A 19255-nucleotide genomic window follows, 5' to 3' on the forward strand; every position below is an offset into this window, starting at 1 on the left:
CCCTTATAGTCTTGTAATATCCACCTCTGGAATGCCTCAGAAATTTGTTACTGCATTAAGAAACCTTACTGTTGGTCAAAATTCTGAAGATGATGGAAGTGTTAGTGATGCTCAGTACAGAAAGTTGCAGCTTTTAAAAGGACCAGAATACAGTAAGTCAATTCAGTATCTTGTAGGGGAAAGAAAATAGTTTTCAATAAAATGTGTAACACATTTTTACATATTGACAAATCTGTTTGTTGCTCTGATAATAAAGAAGATGGATAGTGGCCACAAAAATTAATAGAAGAACAAAACTAGAACATATTTGTAGATAATATGTACAGTCCGGCTGCACATATTACAGGGTTCCTACGCATCCTGGAAAACCTGGAATTTTAAAATATTCCTTCCAGGCATGGAAATGTTATGAAATTTCACATTTTTCTAAGCTGTACCTGGAATTTTGGAGATTGTCCTGGAAATTCCTTTGGCCCGTTTTATTTGTATGAATTACAATAAGTATTCATTTAACACAGGCCAGTGTCGTGATAGTGGTTTATTTACTTATGCCACGTTGCTGTGTACTGTAGTCATAGTTTTGTGATAAGTTTTATTTTTGTGATTGAAGTATAATGTATAATGCCCCGCGTTTTTGTATTATTTTGTATCACTCTGAGGTAGAAAATATGATGATAATAATAATGGTTAAAAAGAAGGGTTTGCTATCCTAAATATTCCAAGTTTTCTAAGGATATTATTCTTGTTTATTTGTAATACAAGATGGTAATTTTTTATAAACTTATATATACACTTGTGTTTATTTTTTCTACCTTTGTATTTTATCTGTATTGGAAAAATTAAATAACCTTCATTATACTAAGAAATGAAAGGTGTGGAAAGGAGCAGGTGTAGGGGAGTTGGGAGCCTGCATTAAAAAAATTTAGAACTTTTTTTTTTATTAAAAGAAAATATATAATAATGTGTATTTTGCCATGCTTACTTTCTACACTTGTCCTGGAGCAATTGTAGAAGATCCTTGAAAAGTCCTGGAAATGTTCTGGGAAAAATTTACATGATTTTGTGTAGGAACCCTGTATTAGCTGAAACCATGGACAGAAGTGCACATGTGCCAACTGGACTTGTTCAATGTCAAAATAGGGGTAACAGCAGAAATCACAGACCTCTACTTACAGACTGAAAACGATGGAGTTTTGTTTGAAGCCGTTCATAGTCCTGTGGGTGGGATGTGGCGGAGGTGCACATTAGCACTTGTTAACTTTTCATTTTTGTGGAGTGTAATATGTAGAGTTACATCATATATACTCCTTAGTAAACTTAAAAATTGCAATATTGTGTGCTGCAATGACTCACAATCTTGTTACAAACAGAAGTATGAAGCAGTGGCGTATACTGGGTTAAGAACCTGCGCTATCGCACAATATCATAGTGTTCGAATGGACAAAAATTTGCTGGTGGGGGTGTTTTTGTTTTTTTAACTCATTTGGGGTGGCAGGTTGAAGTGATGTGACTCTGTGATTTAAAATTTATACCTCATAATTAAAACATGGAAATGTACACTGTCAGCAAGGAAAGGATTTCAAGAATTTCATTCTTATTTGCATAAATAAGAGGCCCATATTGTGAAAAATTATGTAGTCCTATATACGAGAATAAAAATAAAATTTCAATCTACCTATTTTCATGATTTTAAGTTTGGGTACTCCTTGTTGGCGCAGTGGTTACGTAGTTTCCTTTAAACTAAGGGGTTCCGGGTTCGATACATGGTGGTTTAGGAAAAATAAACAAAAATATGTTAGAGTATTCAAATTAGTCTACTTACGCAAGTGAGTATGTATTCTTATGTGAACGACGTTTCAGAAGCTTTACTGCTTCCTTCCTCAGGTTGTCGTTTTCGGCTCGGAATATCAAGCCACGTCAGAGAAGTGTCATGTAAGGATACTGGGTGAAAGGTTTGGGTTAAAAACACTTCATAGTGCTTGACCTATACAGAATTAAAACCACTTTGCTAAAAACCCCTTAAAACTCACAATAAAACATGTTAAAACCACCGCTACGGTAAACTGGAGTGGCCGTTGAGAGCCTAAACTCCCTGTCAAGGTGAAGCGTTTGGGCAGATGGCGCCGCGCAGCGAAGTGGTACTTCCCCTCCCACGAGAGATCCCTCCCCTCTCTTTTTCTTCCCCTCGTCACCAATCCAAGGAGAATTCCCGTTCCACCTCGGCTGCTTTCCTTACCTCCGATGTGACATGGAACCCCATCGGGGCCCTTTCATTATTCAAATTGTCCCACTTTTTAAAAAAGCTAATCCATACGTCATCTAAATTGCCCTCGTCCCGGTTCAGTTTATTTCTGTGTCCCGCGCATATGAATGCCGTTTCGTATACGTTCCTCTCCAATATACTATTACTTCTTTTGATAACCTCTCTTTTTATTATTCTATGTCCACTGTTTATTATATGCTCTGCAAGCCCCGTTTTCGGATCCCTTTCTTTGATGTTCTTAGCATGTTCGCCCCATCTAATACGCATGTTCCGGCCGGTTTGTCCAATATATTCCATCCCGCAATTGCATTCAATCCTATACACGCCTTTTTGTTCATCAGGGGTTCATCATTGTAAGGTTGGAAACCAATTTTATGCTATAAAAAGTTAAATTTACCTGTCTTCAGAAGCCATTATAATTTTTGTAATTAGAAATGTACATTAAGTATGCGTTAATATTAATTTTAAGAAGAGCAAACAGCTGGCAAACAGCCACGTTTTCCCCTCTCACGCATTCATTGGTCAAGCTCTGTGGAGTACTACTTGTGCAGAGGACTTGTTTTCGTTCACTTACTATGGATATTCTCAGGACAGAGTGTAGACCATGCCACAGGAATCCATAGCAATTGGGAACCAAGACCTATTATCTGAAAAGTATATTTTAATTTTTTTCTTCTTTGAAGTTTGGCTAAAGATGATTAGAGATTTCATAGTACAGTAGGCTCGCAATTAACCGAGTCCTGATTAACTGAGTAGTTAATCACCAGTGAGTAAAAAAAAATACAAAAATATTTTGGTTGACCTGTCAACCAGGAATGTGTCGCCTTTTGAACTTCTTGATCAAATGCAAAGTGTTTCCCGGAAAGAGCCTCCTTGAGAGGTTCAAAGAGCCAATAATATCTGGGTGCTAAGTCCAGTGAATAAGGGGGGTGTGCTATAACTTCCATATGTAAGTTCTCAATGGTTTGAACAGTCGCAGCAGCAGTATGTGGACGGGCATTGTCGTGTTGCAAGCAAATTCTTTTCGAGACAAGTCCAGGACGTTTTCGTTCTATTGCTGGCTTCAAACGATCCTGCAGTAAAGCACAATATGATTCACTGTTCACTGTCATACCGTTGGTAAGATAATTTTCAAGAATGACACCATTCCTGTCCCAAAACACAGTCAACATAACTTTTCCAGCACATGGCTGCGAACTTGCTTTCTTGGGCCTAGGAGAGGATGGATGACAGTATTCCCTGCTGGTTCTCTTGCATTCAGGGCGAAAGAAATGGATCCAAGACTCATCCCCAGCAGGTGTGCCCATTTCCCCCCCCCCCCAAGACCCATGATGCACTCCCCCCCAAAAGGTAGGACATTTCCCCCCTCTAATTAATTACTCAAAAGATTTTTGTCAGACAAAATTTGTGGAAAAATATAATACAGTAAAGCCTCGTTAACACGAATCCCAAGGGACCGAAAAATCAAGAGTTCGTGTTAAAAAAATCGTGCTAACCGGGGACTCAAATTTTATTGTTGCAATACAGTTCTTTCTACACATTAACCATTTACAATACGTAACACACAACTGAATTCGTTGGTTAAATACATATAAGCTCATTGTTGACGCAATGATCGCGATTATCGAGCAATTGCATCCAAGTTTTAATCTTGATGTTACTCGTACTGGCTATATTTTAAAGAACAGAAAAACACATTGTTGATCTGAATCTGTTTGTTACAATACTGTATAAGTTGATTGTTGACAAGATGATAGAGACTGTTGAGCAATTTCTTACATACCTAGTAGAGGAACAACAGAAAAAAATTATGAAAAACTTTGAAAGCTCGTGTTAAATGAGATCTAATGATGCAACAGACTAAAAAAATTCGTAATTCATGGTAACCAAAATTCGCGTTAACCGATAAAACTTTCTGTAAGATATAATACATCCCTGCTGGGACCAACATTTTGTTCATGTTAACCGAGTGTTCGTCTTAAGTGAGTTTGTGTTAACGAGGGTTTACTGTACCAGAGGTGCAACAGCGAATTTTTGTCTGGGGGAGGCTAAGGCTAGTACCAGGATAAACGTACCAATGATAATAACAACATTAATAATGGCTTTATTATTATTATTATTATTATTATTATTACTACCACTACTACTACCAGTATTATCCTCATAAATTACGCAAGCATACAAACTGTATTTTTGGATGGCAGAAAATGAATGATAAATGCATTCTGAAGATATGCTTGTAACTTTCATGTACGTACAACATATGTTTGAGCGACATAAAATAGAAAATACATATGCAACAAGCTAACACTAAATTGTGTACATATTCAAAGCTTATTCAATACAAATATACAACACATATTATTTAAATACATTACAGAAAACAAGCAGGATGTGAGCGAAGCGAACAAGAAAATTTTTAGATCCAATTTTTGCTATTGAAAACAATATTGATTTAATAGGGTGCAAATAATTTCACTGGACGCCATGGCATTCTCTCTTTTATAATTTTTTTTAGATCATTCGGCATCAATGGCCGACTCCCGCCGCCCCTAACTACAGCTCTGAACTTGACGAAAACGAGAAAAGCAGATAATGCGAGCGAAGCAAGCAAGAAAATTTTACAAAACGAATTTTTATTTGCATAAAATTTGAAATCGAAGGGGTAATTGCTCCTCTGTACCCCCCCTCTTTGCAGGTGCCCTTGTTGGCGGTCAATGTTTGTCCCCCCTTGCTACCCTAGAATTAACTTCCGTCGAAGGTTGGGGGGGGGGCAATGACCCCCTGCCCCCCCCCCCCCTGTGGTTGCGTCACTTTATAATACAGACATATTTAAGCAATATATGTTTACTTTAGATACTTTAAGCTCACTGCCATTGTTAGTCAACATTATTCTGCACAGTGTGTCTGCTCGACTAACCTTGTATTAATGCGAATACCACCCCACCTCCATCCAAACTGATTCTAAAGGCATAAGAGGTGGTGTTTCATTGCAACCCTATCGCTGCGATCACCCATAGGTAGGTAGAAAAACTGTAAATAATAACCAAAACTAAAAATCAATAATAAGTTAATCAAACGATACAATCCCCCCTCCCATTTTTGTGTGAAGATATATATAGAATTGGTATAAAATTTTGTTCCTCCCAAGAATTCCCATGACACAGGCGCATCATGAAACTTCCCCGTGGGTACCTCTGATCCCCAGTAATTATCCAACCAATGAAGTCGTCGTCCTCAGCTCTATAGCGTTCCAGAAGGTGTTGACAGGCATCCAAACGTCTGTTTTTCAAACCTTGCATCAGATGACGTCAGCATGTTGTGGATGATCTTGTGTACTGATCCAACACTAATATCCATTGCTCTTGCTATCTCAGCTGTGGTAATGTGGCGATCTTCACAAATAACTGCTTGAACGGTGTTCCGCACGCCTTCAGTCATAACCGTGACTGATCGGCCAACACGTGGTTTGTCTTCCACACTTGTCACACTACGTTTAAAATTATTCACCCACTCGTACACTTGCATTTAGCCAAACACTTATCACCATAAATTATAGTCATTTGTCAATAAATTTCAGCCTGGTTTACACCCTCAAAATGCAAAAAAATTATCACTGCTCTCATCTCTGCTTCCGTGCACAGGCACCATGATGCCAATCTACGGGGCATCTGCAGTTAACCCTGCGTTGTTGATTTTGTGTCATACGCTACTGGGCTTCCGTGGTTAATACAAGGGTACTTCCTAGAACAAGCGTATCAAGTTTTGTGATTGTGGACCTTTTACAGGAGATTTTATTGCAAAATTCTGGTTATATAGGGTTATTCAAAATGATGGATACACTTTCATTCATATATACACCGTGTCCCAAAAGTCCGGTAACAGTTTTATTAATTCATTATACAAAAACTACAAGTGATATAGCTTTCGTGTATATGTCATATGAAAGAGTATCTCAAATGGTTTTTTTTAATGTATGAGTTCACAATGCCTCGATATGGGAACCATGTGTAATACAACATATGTCTACACGGTAATCAAATTCTTGCCAGAGATATGCTCCAAAGAGTATGGCAAGAATTTGATTACCGTGTAGACATATGTTGTATTACACATGGTTCCCATATCGAGGCATTGTGAACTCATACATTAAAAAAAACCATTTGAGATACTCTTTCATATGACATATACACGAAAGCTATATCACTTGTAGTTTTTGTATAATGAATTAATAAAAGTGTTACCGGACTTTTGGGACACGGTGTATTTCCTTGAATATACATTGAATATGAATAATATACATACAAGAGAGAGTGGAAGGTCTAAAGTTTTGAATACTATCGCTAGAGCGCAGTTGCATAACCAACCACTCGAGTGCGCATGCTCGTGCCACCAAGGACTCTTCAGTTCAGTTCCGAGTAAGATGGCCGCCGGGCAGCAGAAGGTTTTCTGCGTTCTTGAGTTCGGCAAAACTGAATCAGCAACAGCAGTGCAGCGAGCATTCCGTCTTCGATTCGGCATAGAACCACCAATTAGGAGGAGCATATACTGTTGGTTTAACCAATGTCATCAAACTGGATGTCTCTGTAAAGGAAAAACCACGGGCTGACCGCGTGTGTCAGAGGAGGATGTGAGACGAATTGAAGGCAGTTTTGTGCGCAGTCCTAGAAAGTCAACTAATGCAGCTAGCAGAGAACTTGGAATACCTCAAGCAACTGTATGGCGAGTTTTGAGATGCAGTTTCTCAATGAAGCCCTTCCTCACCGATGGATAGGTCGCATAGGAAATGAAGACCTGGCTCTTCTGTCGTGGCCCCCCGAGATCTCCTGATCTCACACCATGTGACTTTTTCCTGTGGGGGTATGTCAAACAAGCTGTGTACGTATCACCTCTACCACAAACTCTGGGCAACCTGCAGTACCATAACACAGCTGCAGTGAACTCGGTTACACAAGAGATGCTTCTTCATGTGTGAAATGAGTTCGGCTACCGGTTAGATGTTTGCCAAGCAGCAGGCGGCTGCCATATTGAACATCTGTAACCTCTATTGTAAGATTGTAAACTTTAGACTTTCCTCTCTCTCTTGTATGTATATTATTAATATGTAATGTATATTCAAGGAAATATACATGAATGAAAGTGTATCCATCATTTCAAATAACCCTATATTGAATGCCCCTTGTAGAAGAGAATGTGCTATCATTGTGAGAAAGGCCAAGGCCCTTCAGCGGCTGTAGCAGCCAAGGAGTAAGTATGTATGTGATTATGGTTAGATCATCATCATCGGTATTGTAACATGAATAAGTAAGAGTTGTATTTTTTACTTAATCTAAAGCCACTTTTCGTTTCATGAAACATAGCATATACCCCTGTGAAAATGAATGAAAAGAAGAGGACAGGAATTGTAAGATAGAAAGGAATGAAGGAACTCGACTTCCATGCCAACCTGTTTGGAGGATTAAACACCAAATGATGATGGGAACTCATGTGTGACATACATTCAAATATAACAGAAAAATATTTTACTTCCTTCACGTAACGTATAATGAGCAATAGTTATGTGGACATGACACTTCTTCGGAATGATTTATTTGTTCACACAATTGTCCATGGGGAAGGAGTTTCAAATAATGCATGGCTAATCGCCCGGGTTCGAATCCCAGCCTGGCCATTAATGTTCTTTGTGTGTGTGCCTTCATCAATTTCATCATACTATCACTCATCCTCATCTTCACCATTAGGCATATGTGGCAGAAAAGCGAAGTAAGATTACCAAATCAATCAACGCTGTTTAAATAATAAAGTTTTAATATTTATTATGTAATAATTAGTGAGACAAATTTATGGTAAATAAAAACTGAGGAGAGCGGTAAATAAAATGTTAGATCAGCGGTATATACCAGCGGTGAAAAAAGAATTGCACACACTATTTCATTATGAGAGGAAACAACATACAAAAGAGCTATAAATTGATAAACTACTTCATTTTTATATACTGTACACATACACAAGTACTTAGCTGTCCAACCAAAAAGAAAACATCAACACAAAATCACTTCATTTCTAAATTGCATATCTAAAGTGATTTATTCATTGTATGTATTTAAAGTATATCCTTGCTGTCCAACAAATAAAATAATCACTACTGCACATACACAAACACATGTTGAAAATCACATGACGATAAACAAAATTCATTCATGACTGAACACAAATGACACCATTGTTTCCTTGATGTGCGGGAACAGACTAATCGTATCGCTGCTACAGCTAGCAAGTTCAATGAAACTGGAAGTTGAGTCGACATTCGGGGGAAAAAAGGAATGCAGCTTGACAGGGAGCGAAGTTTTCAAACTGAAATTGTGTGCATGGGAAATCCCAATTTTCAGTGTCTTCCTGATGTGATCGAAGATAAAACGTTCTTCAGCTGCAAGTGGTAGGAAACATTAGGCAAACGTTTCGATACAAATCGACAGTTTCGCGCACAACCTCGATTGCCGGTTTTTGCATGTTTTCTACTTAATTTGATGATATTTCACAGTTATTTCACGAAAAAGCATTCATTTCGTGAAAAAGCGTTCATTTCGTGGAAAAGCACACATTTCACATTACTTCGCGAATAAAACTCGTTTATATTTCATCATTGGGGGTGTAGTTACAGGCAGAATGTTCAAAATTGCATATTTTTTTCACATTTCGCGCATCGCGAAAATTCAATGCCCCTAGTAATAATGATTCTTATTTTATTGTGACCTAATTTTTTATATTTACATTTCAGGATTGGAAAGTTGCAAGAGGAGAATTCTAAATCTCCACTTAGCGACCGAGCCGAGAGACTTCACAGAAAGTGAACACACAAACTTTGTTCACTGCTTAGTTGATTTCAATTTAGAATCACTCGTACTGTCATTGGGAATGTTGCTCAAGTACTTGGACAAATACTGGACAGAAACCAATCTTCTCCTATCAGAGAAAGTAGTACCTATCCTGGAGATAAAGAACCTGTCTCTGTGAGTTTTTGTTAATATTTAAACATTTTCTTAATCACATTTCTAAAGCAAAATATTATGTGCTTATCAACTAAAGGTGAAAAGAATAAAAATCAGTAACTTGCGTGTGCGAGCATGAAATTGGTCAAACAACGTTTCGAAGGTTATACTACCTACTTCTTCAGGTTGATGTGATGTTTTTGGACACCTGACATGGTGCCTCGTCGAGATAGTGTTGGTTGAGGATTTAGGTCAAAAGGTATGGAAAAGACACTTACTAAAAATATGATGTAAAATATACATACTTAAAACCGTGCAATACTCTATTAAAACAAAAGAACGTTCAAAGTTGCTGAAGGCAAACTGCTGATCGGTGCTTGGGGTGAGTGAATGTACGGTGTCAGCTCGTGCTTGGAGAAGGAAAACTACTCCTCTCCGGCCTTTCCCCAACTGGGGCTCGTGAGTCACCAGTCCAAGGTGAAATCTACTTCCACCTCGGTGGCTTTCCTAACCTCGGGGGTAACAAGTAGAATTCACCTTGGACTGGTGACTCATGAGCCCCAGTTGGGGAAAGGCTGGAGAGGAGGAGTTTTCCTTCTCCAAGCACGAGCTGACACCGTACATTCGCCCACCCCGAGCACCGATCAGCAGTTTGCCTTCAACAACTTTGAACGTTCTTTTGTTTTAATAGACAGGGTTCCTACGCATCCTGGAAAACCTGGAATTTGAAAATATTCCTTCCAGGCCTGGAAATGTTATGAAATTTCACATTTTTCCCAGCAGTACCTGGAATTTTGGAGGTTGTCCTGGAAATTCCTTTGTCCCATTTTATTTGTATGAATTAAAATAAGTTTTCAATTAAAACAGGTCAGTGTCATGACAGTGGTTTATTTACTTATGTCACATTACTGTGTACTGTAGTCATAGTTTTGTGCTAAGTTTTATTTTTGTGATTGAAGTATAATGCCCCACGTTTTTGTATTATTTTGTATCGCTCAGAGGTAGAAAATATGATGATAAAAATAATGGTTAAAAAAAAGGGTTTGCTATCCTAAATATTCCAAGTTTTCTAAAGATGTTATTCTTGTTTATTTGTAATACAAGATGGTATTTTTTTTATAAACTTATATATACTTGTGTTTATTTTTTCTACCTTTGTATTTTTTTCTGTATTATTGTAAAAATTAAATAACCTTCATTATACTAAGAAATGAAAGGTGTAGAAAGGGGTGTTGGGAGCCTGCATCAAGAAAATGTAAAACTTTTTTTTAATAAAAGAAAATATGTAATGATGTGTATTTTGCCATGCTTACTTTCTACACTTGTCCTGGAGCAATTGTAGAAAATCCTTGAAAAGTCCTGGAAATGTTCTGGAAAAAATTGCATGATTTTGTGTAGGAACCCTGATAGAGTATTGCGCAGTTTTAAGTATGTATATTTTACATCATCTTTTTAGTAAGTGTCTTTTCCATACCTTTTGACCTAAATCCTCAACCAACACTATCTCGACGAGGCACCATGTCAGGTGTCCGAAAACATCACATCAACCTTCGAAACGTTGTTTGACCAATTTCATGCTCACACACGTAAGTTACTGATTTTTATTTTTAACCTTTAGTTGATATTCAATTGTGAGCAATTTGCACATTATCAGTATATTATAATGTGCTGCAAAACGTCGATTTGACCTTTTGCTGCAGACAGAGTTAAAAAGAAAATTGCTGTCAAATATAAAATCCGTAAAATAAAGTTGTACCACTGCACCAAATTCTCCAATATCAACCAATACCAATAGAGTGGTGATTATGTGTCCCATATTGACACATCAACTTTAACAAAGCTCTTCCTTGAATGAGGAGAGTAAAAGTTCATAAGAAAATGGAATAACTATACATTTCAGTTAATTTCATGAAATTACAAAAATAAAAATAAATCGCTAAGTACGAGGGACGTTCTGAAAGTAAGTTTCATCATTTTTTTCACAGGGAAGCTTTATTACAAACGGAAGAATACAATGTCATAACAAAATACAATCTTTTGGCTATTTTTCCACATAGTCGCCACCGACTATATCTATATTGATACATTTGTCGTACCGTGAAATCAATTTGAAGAAACCCTCCTGGTGAAAATTGTTGCCCAGCGATTTAAGGAAGTTCTTCACGGCCTGTTGCACCTCTTCTTTGCTTCCGAAGTGACGTCCTGACAGTGCTGACGTCAACGCAGAAAAAAGGTGGAAGTCTGATGGGGCAAGATCGGGGCTGTAGGCTGGGTGATACAATCTCTCCCATCCCGGACGACGAATGTGTTCTGCAGTGACCTTGCTGTGTGGGGTCTTGCATTGTCGTCCAAGAACAAAACAACTCAACGTCGTCTCCATAGACACTCTGTAGGCAACGATGAATATCTTAAACACTAGTCCCATGCGCCCATTCATAGCACACGACAGCACACACTTCCATTTGTGACCACGTTTCCAGCACACGTCTTTCTGCCATACTGGTTTGCACTCAAATGAGCTCGGGCATGTTGGTCTACTGCTTATCTCTATTCTTCGGCACTCTGCGCATGCGCCATCGCTCCTCTGCTCTCGCTCCTCCCCTCGTCAATTCAGGAAAGATTGTCTTTTGTTATGACAATGTGTTTTCTCACTTTGTAATACAGCTTCCCTGTGAAAAAAAATGATGAAACTTACTTTTGGAATGTCCCTCGTGTAATGGACTAGTTTTGGCATGTTCTCACCGTGTTCTCTAGCTTTCACCACATCATGTGGGTTCCTCAGGAGATACAAGAAGAGTCAAGAATGAAGACATGGGAAGGTAAGTTAAGGTTAAAAAAATAAAAAGACGATAAAATGGCTGCCTCATATTGGATAGGGTTGACAGCCAGACATGAAGTAGGAAGGAGTGACAGGGCCTGACCCGGCCCTGTCTTTTATCTTTTTATCATATTTTATCATTTTAACCTTTTTTAACCTTAACTTACCTTCCCATGTCTTAATGGCATGCAAGACAGTCTCCACCTGGCTTTTCCCTCCAAGTCAGTGTTGTCAACTTAGTTCTCTTGGAGCCAAATCTGGCTCTTTCGTGCACTCGTTTGGCTGTGAACTGGGGCACACGCCCCCGTGCCTCACTATAATACCATCACTGGTTCCGGCCCACATAGACCAACTTTTGCCATGATTATACATTTTGCACGTGACGTGATATTGTTATATTGGCTGCATCGCCCCATCCCCTCTTATATCCCCAGCTACTTTTTTATATAGCGCCATGTTGACATGAAATTGGCATAATATTGTTATCAGGGAATCCTTTATTTTCGATTTCGTACAACCATGAGATGGGTGATGCTGCCGGATCTAGATGGTGAAAACTAAGAATAAATTGTCATCAATTTAGAGTTAACGGTAATAGCAGCGCCCCACCCCATTGACAACTAACATTACTCTAGGAAGCACTTCGTAAATCTAGCTCCTTGAAAGTCAGTTTGAACTCCATTTAAGGTGAAAATTAGCTCTTTTATGTGCACCAGGTTTGGCAACACTGCCAGGAGGCAAGGAGAAATGCATTGGGCATATGGGAGTATTTTTTGATTTGTTATCTTGGGAATATCAAACTTCCTATGGAATAGAAAATGATATCAACAGGAAGAGGGCAGTTTGAAGAAGTGATTGCCCAGCAGAAAAGTCGAAACTCCCATTTGATTAGCCGTAACTTGATGTTGAAGTTGATTCCCCATAAGGAATACATGGGATTCCGAAAATTCTTATTCGTCAATTTTTTTACTGGTCGTACCTAGCTTAATAATCAACTTTTAAAAATGCTTCAACCTGCCACATGTGGATAAATTCATACTCTCTTCAGCAGCATGGCGTGACTTTTTCAAAAGTGTTACCGGTAATCAGACGTTACTATCTCCACCCTATCCTCCCCCCCCCCAAAAAAAAAACATGCCTTTGATCTGGATTCTTGTTAATTTCGTTCTTTTTTTTTTCTTTTGCAATCCGCTCAATGATTTATTTAGCCACAATCACTCCTAGAAAGAACTACCACTCATGAGAGAGTTACCGCGAAAATCCAGTAAATAGTAGTCGAGCCTTGTCAACCATCTCTGTTTCTTTGCAAAGAGGTGGAAAGGGGAAGAAGAACCACACATTCGGGTCCGTTTGACGTTTCTGCGTTGAGCAGACGACAGAATTCCCCTCCTCCAGCGGTGGAAGGGAAGTCCAGATGTACGTACTACTGTTGCCAATTTAGTTTTTTGGAGCAAGGTTTGTCCAAATCACGAATCGCATCAAGTACTTATCTTTTCGTCTATTACGTAAATGGTTTCAGTTGTAGTTAAATCCAGCTTTGGCTTTGCAGTCTAACTCTTGTTCCTTCAGAGAAATAGTATCCCCGTTTTAGGCGGGACTTAGCTCTTTTCTGGAAATCCAATGTGACAACACTTGCTGATCCGGTAGCCCGCAGCGGCAACAGGGCCCCTAAACAGGAATATGAATAACCCCCTAGCACATTTGCCTCCAAGTCTTTCCCCGTCCCGCTGTTCCCTTGCATTGGTGCCCCTTCCTCCTGTTGCCTCTTGAGGGTAGCAAAACAGCCTGTCTCTTCGCTTTTGTCTGCTGCAGAAAATATGTCCTCTGCAATATACACTCAACTGCAATGCTGTCGGTTAACTTATTTAACAATGTTGTTATTTTATTGAGAAAAAAAACTTTTTAATTTCTTTACATTTTGCTGTTACCTGCGGTAACACGGGTTACATGCACGCCACGCCTCTAACTCTCTTGTACCCCTACGTTTTTCTTCAGTAGCATTTCCCATTCTGACTATATTCAAATAAATGCACACATGGTGCGTAACTGTATCTCCTTGCGTTAAATCTTTACTATTCTTCTTGTATCTCCCGAGGAAGCCACTTGATGTGAAATTTGAGAACAAAGTAAGTACATGCCAGAATTGGTGTTTAATATTTAGTGAAATGATGGCATATGGTGTAAGTTATGCCTTATCTAAAAGAAATCAGTTATGCTGGATATTCACTTATCTGGTGGATTGAATACAAATAATAATAGAATTTCCAATGAAATGTTAATTTTCACTAGTTTGTAATTTTTATTATTTTATAATAATAATCACAAGTATGATAATAATTATTACTGTTATTATTTCTACTATTCAAGTTTTATTGATGACATTATTTAAATACAGGGTCTCCAAGAATGTATGTTGGGTTTTCATGAGGCATCTGTGAAGTATGTATTGTGTGTAATAGGTTGAAAGTGTTATTTAATTCAGTCACTCAAAAAGATTGCATTTCTGTGTTTATATTTTCTGTCATCGTTGTCGTTGTAATAATATAGTCATTGTTGTTAAATTTTTCATTTTTTTTTGTTAGCATGTTACAGAGAACCAGATTTTCTTGAAAATGTCCTCCTCTCCGATGAGGCGAGATTTCATGTGAGCGGTTGTGTAAATCAGCACAATTTCCGAATTTGGGGCTCTGAAAACCAACATGTGATACACAAACACATTTGAGATTCTCCTAAGGTCAATTTCTGATGCAGCCTAATGCTCAACAAGATTTTTGGCCCACTTTTAATAATAAGAGATTTTAATAATTTTACCTTCCCCCCCCCCCTTTTACACAATTTTCTGGTGATGGCCATGGCTATAAAGTATCAACATAATGCAATATAAATATTCTTTATTTTGGCCTGTCATCTTGTCTGTTTGTCAACAACTATTGAACTATTTCAGTATATTGTGTATCACAAAGTATGACATGAATATCAATTATTATTTAATAACCACACCTACTGATTATTTGGTCTTATTTCTACGTTAATGTAATTCAATATCAATTCTACAAAACTGAATAATGAGAAAATATGAGTATTCAATTTAGCCTTTGCCAATTTTTATACACAAATCTAGATATGTAATTCAATATCTGGCAATAAATTGTTATTTTTTCTTCATAATTCAAACGTTAATCAAACAATTGAGGGGTCTAATGAGAGAGGGAGCTATGCCACAAATCTTGAAAATTTGAATTTTTGCCATTTTCAGTCTTCTCCTGCCATCTGTCATCTATCATGTGAACTACAACCATGTGGCATAGCTCCTCCTTGTTCTGCAGCAGATTTTCTGAGTTCTTGAATACGTCCTCATCAGCATTTTGAGTGAGAGAAGGAGCTATGCCACTTACTGATGGTGTCTGCAATAGGAGTGGCAGAGGTTGTGTTGCAGTAACCGGTGCTAGATTTAATATCAAAAAATGTGACTGCTGTGAAATTTGATGCAACACAACCAGGCATGCTCTTCTTCAAAGACACCTATTCTGACATGGAACAGTGGCATGGATTAGAACTTCAAGAAGATGCCAGGTCATCGCTCCAAAAATAGAAGAGATCCTGTGGTTGATCATCCTTATGTGACTACACTTCTTGAAGAAATACCACTGCTTTATCCACATGGATGACCCATATCAGCCCTGAAGTTAAAAGATCTCATGGCAATAATGCCTTATATTCCTCCAGTTTCTCATGGTGTTTACCAAAAACTACAATCCACAGAAACAATGGACAGTGAAGATCCTCCAGAAGACACATGAAGTTGTCTTTATGTAGATGGGTTAATAATGCAACCCTGTGAACATGATTTACACTCAGGCAAAAGTATTTAAGCCTTGTTCAAAGTATTTGATGTGCTAGATTGATTTTTCCACATGGGAAAAATACAACAATATACCATACATGTTCATAATAAATGGTATTTATATTGAAATTCATATTTTTCCTTTTGAATAATTTACCTAACAATATGTTCAGAAAAAAATTACCCTTTGTTATACAAATTATGACTCAACGCAATGCTTTAGAAAATTCAATTTATTTCCATTTCTTGTCAAAGTGGCATAGCTCCCTCTCTCATTAGACCCCTCAATTGCCATGAGAGGAATGTTGCTGTTCATTTCTAACCAGTGTTTTTATTTTTATTTTGTAGAGAGAACATTGTAACCATTGACGAAGAAACATATGGAGCTCTACAAATATTTAGCCAGGAAACCCATCCATCAAATTTTAAGAAGTGGGCTCCAGGAACCAGCAGAGAAGGACTAAGTGTGTTCGGGATCCTCAACAGATGTAAATCTACATTGGGATGCAAAAAGATGAGGTAGGAGAGATATTTTACATTTACTGTTAATTTTATACATGGGCTTATCATTTTTTATGAATCAAATACCAACATACATTAGGAGATATTTGCGCTATTGGTCAGAACAAAAAGAAAGAAATAAACCACAGTCTTATCTCAAGAGCCAGGAGCCAGCATCTGAAGTGGAATGGTTAGCGCATCATGCTACAATGCAAGGGGTCCTGGTTTCGGATCCCAGCCTCCGCATGGGTGTTCTTTGTGAGTGTTCCTTCATCAATTTCATCATATCATCATTCATCCTCATCTTCACGATTAGCCAAAAGTGGAATAAAAGGTAGTAAAATAAAGCAAATCAAACATTCAATCAAGAGCCAGGTACATCTACTCAAATTCTACAACACTCAGACAAAAACAGTAATGTATAATAATAAATATATCTTTATTTAGTGGGTGAGATTCAACATATCATCATCATCCTTCGCAGTTTCCTGCCTCTGGCTGGGTCGGCATAGAAGTCAAGCCTCTTCATTTTTCCCTGGTCTTCCACCACTCCTCTCTTTCCACGGTGTTCCAATCTTGTCCTCTTCTCCTAATACTCCACTATTTCCTCATTCCACTGACATCTTGGTCTCCCCCTTGGAGTTATTCCACTCCTTGTGCATTGTAAGCTCTTACTGGTAGTCTTTCTGCATCCATCCTCTTCGTGTGTCTGAACCATCTCATCTGTGCCTGATCAATTCTGTCTTAAAGCTTCACCACCCTCACTGTCTGTCTTATCTCCCCTTTAAGTATTCTATCCCTTCTAGTCTTCCCCAATATACTCCTTAAGAATTTCATCTCCACTTCCTGCATCTTTCTTTTCTCTCTCTCTGTCATTGTCCAAGTCTCTGCTCCATTCGTAATTATTGGTACATAGTATGTGTTATATATTACCTTCTTGCATTTCATATGTTGGATAATCTCTTACCTCGGGTGAGTAAGATCAGGTGGGAGTGAGTACAGCAGTTGGTAGATAGGCCTGAGTCCTCAATTGGCTGTTGTGCCACGGGTTAATAGCCCACAGAAATAAGATACTCATTTTTAAAGTACGATGGAACCAGTCGTTCCATTACTTACTGGTTATTGAAAGTTGTACACTGTTAAATATTATATTTATATAATTTGACTCTTGCAATTGCTACCTCAGTGTATAGCATATATACTATGAGGGTCATTCAGAAAATAAAGCACATTTCACCATACAAAGATATATATTGATAATGTTGCAGAAACAGAACATACATGTTTTGTCACATAGGTTTACCAACTTCTACACATAGTCACCTTTGACATTGAAGCACTTGCCATACCTTGACACCAGTTTAACTATCCCCTCCTCGTACCATGTTGCCGCTTCATAATTAAACCAGTCCATGACAGCATCCTGTATTCTCAGCTCCTGCAAACTGTTTACCAGCAAGGTGCTTCTTCATCTTCAGATAAAAGGTAGGAAATCCGAAGCTGTAACCTTTTTTCCTATTGCATCAATGATGACAGATGATCACTCCACATTATATACATCTATTCGCCTATTCTTAAACAATATGCACAATTTCCAGACACTTGCCGCATTCATATCTCCTTTACAATAGATTGCAACAAGTCTCCAATGAATTTCACTGGGTTTTAACATTCTCCGCCTGCAAAATGAAAGCATGCCACGCACCTTACGGAGAGCAGAATTTGCAATCTGCACATTAATTGTTAAACCTTGTTACATTAACTACGTGAACAGGTTGACAGTACCAGGTAACTACCTATACCACACGGAACGCAAGGAACAAATGGCTGGCTGCAATGAAACAGTTGTGTGGGCTGTATTCACAATCTTTCCAAATGGTCTTTGTATATTAGAAGATTTTAACACTTTATTAATATCTACATTTGTTTGCAATTGTATTGATAGTCTATAGCATATACAAGGTGGTGCAAAAGTCATCACGTGATTTTCTTAGCCTATAGCTTGGGTTTTAAATTAAACAAAGTAGCTTTTTTGTTTTAAACTTTTATTGATACTTGTAAGTTTTATGGCCTCAATTTTTAAAGATAACATCCAATAAATGACCACCATTCGAACTGATGTAAAAATGGGCTCTTTTTATTGCATTTTCCATGGTGTTGGAAATCTGTGGGGAAAGTTCATGCTGAATATTGTCCTTTAGTTGCTGCAACATCTCTGGCTTATTCACCAGTGGCGTAGCATGTACATTTCGGGTGGGAACGCCAAGTCCGAAGGAAGAGTCGGCCCTTTCTTGCTTAATAATTTACTTATGGTTTTAGTTGCCACAGGTACGACCGGATCAAGAAAGTGTGGGGCGTTACCCCCACACCCCCTATACGCCTTCATGGCGTGGTGCTATGCACAGGGGAACACTTTACCTTTTTTTTTACCTTTGTTGCCACAGGTATTATTTGCCTGAAGTAAGCTGGGTTTTCAATAAAACATCATCATTGCATGTTTTAGCTAGAAAATTAGATGCCTCACTATGCCACAGATGTTTTGAACTCTGGTGTTCTATACCTTTTTTTATATCTTTCTGCATGACGCAAGTCATTAAAAACCTACCTAAATCACAAGCACCTCTGCACAACAGTAGACGTCATTGTTGTGGGCGATCCAACTACTGATTGATTTGGTTTATTTTACTTCGCTTTTCTACCACTTTTGGTTAATTGCGAATATGAATATGAGTGATGATATTGATGAAGGGACACTGACAAAGAACACCCGTGCTCATGCCGGGATTCGAACCAGGGACCTCTGTCGTGTTGGCGCACTGTGAAAAGCAGAGTGGATGATC

At 38.2% G+C, this 19255-nt stretch overlaps 1 protein-coding gene across 1 annotated transcript in view; it reads left to right on the forward strand.

Annotated features, from left to right (window-relative positions):
• Positions 1–19255, forward strand: part of LOC145982069 (mutS protein homolog 5-like) — a 120467-nt gene that overhangs the window by 28893 nt on the left and 72319 nt on the right. Inside the window, exons 6-8 of the mRNA XM_083115662.1 lie at positions 10–152; positions 9042–9273; positions 16263–16433. Coding sequence (XP_082971788.1) covers positions 10–152; positions 9042–9273; positions 16263–16433 — 546 coding nt within the window. The remainder of the gene's footprint in view (positions 1–9; positions 153–9041; positions 9274–16262; positions 16434–19255) is intronic.

Source organism: Lepisma saccharinum, chromosome 30 (genome assembly GCF_977018435.1).
Source record: "Lepisma saccharinum chromosome 30, izLepSacc3.1, whole genome shotgun sequence".
Classification (NCBI taxonomy): domain Eukaryota; kingdom Metazoa; phylum Arthropoda; class Insecta; order Zygentoma; family Lepismatidae; genus Lepisma; species Lepisma saccharinum.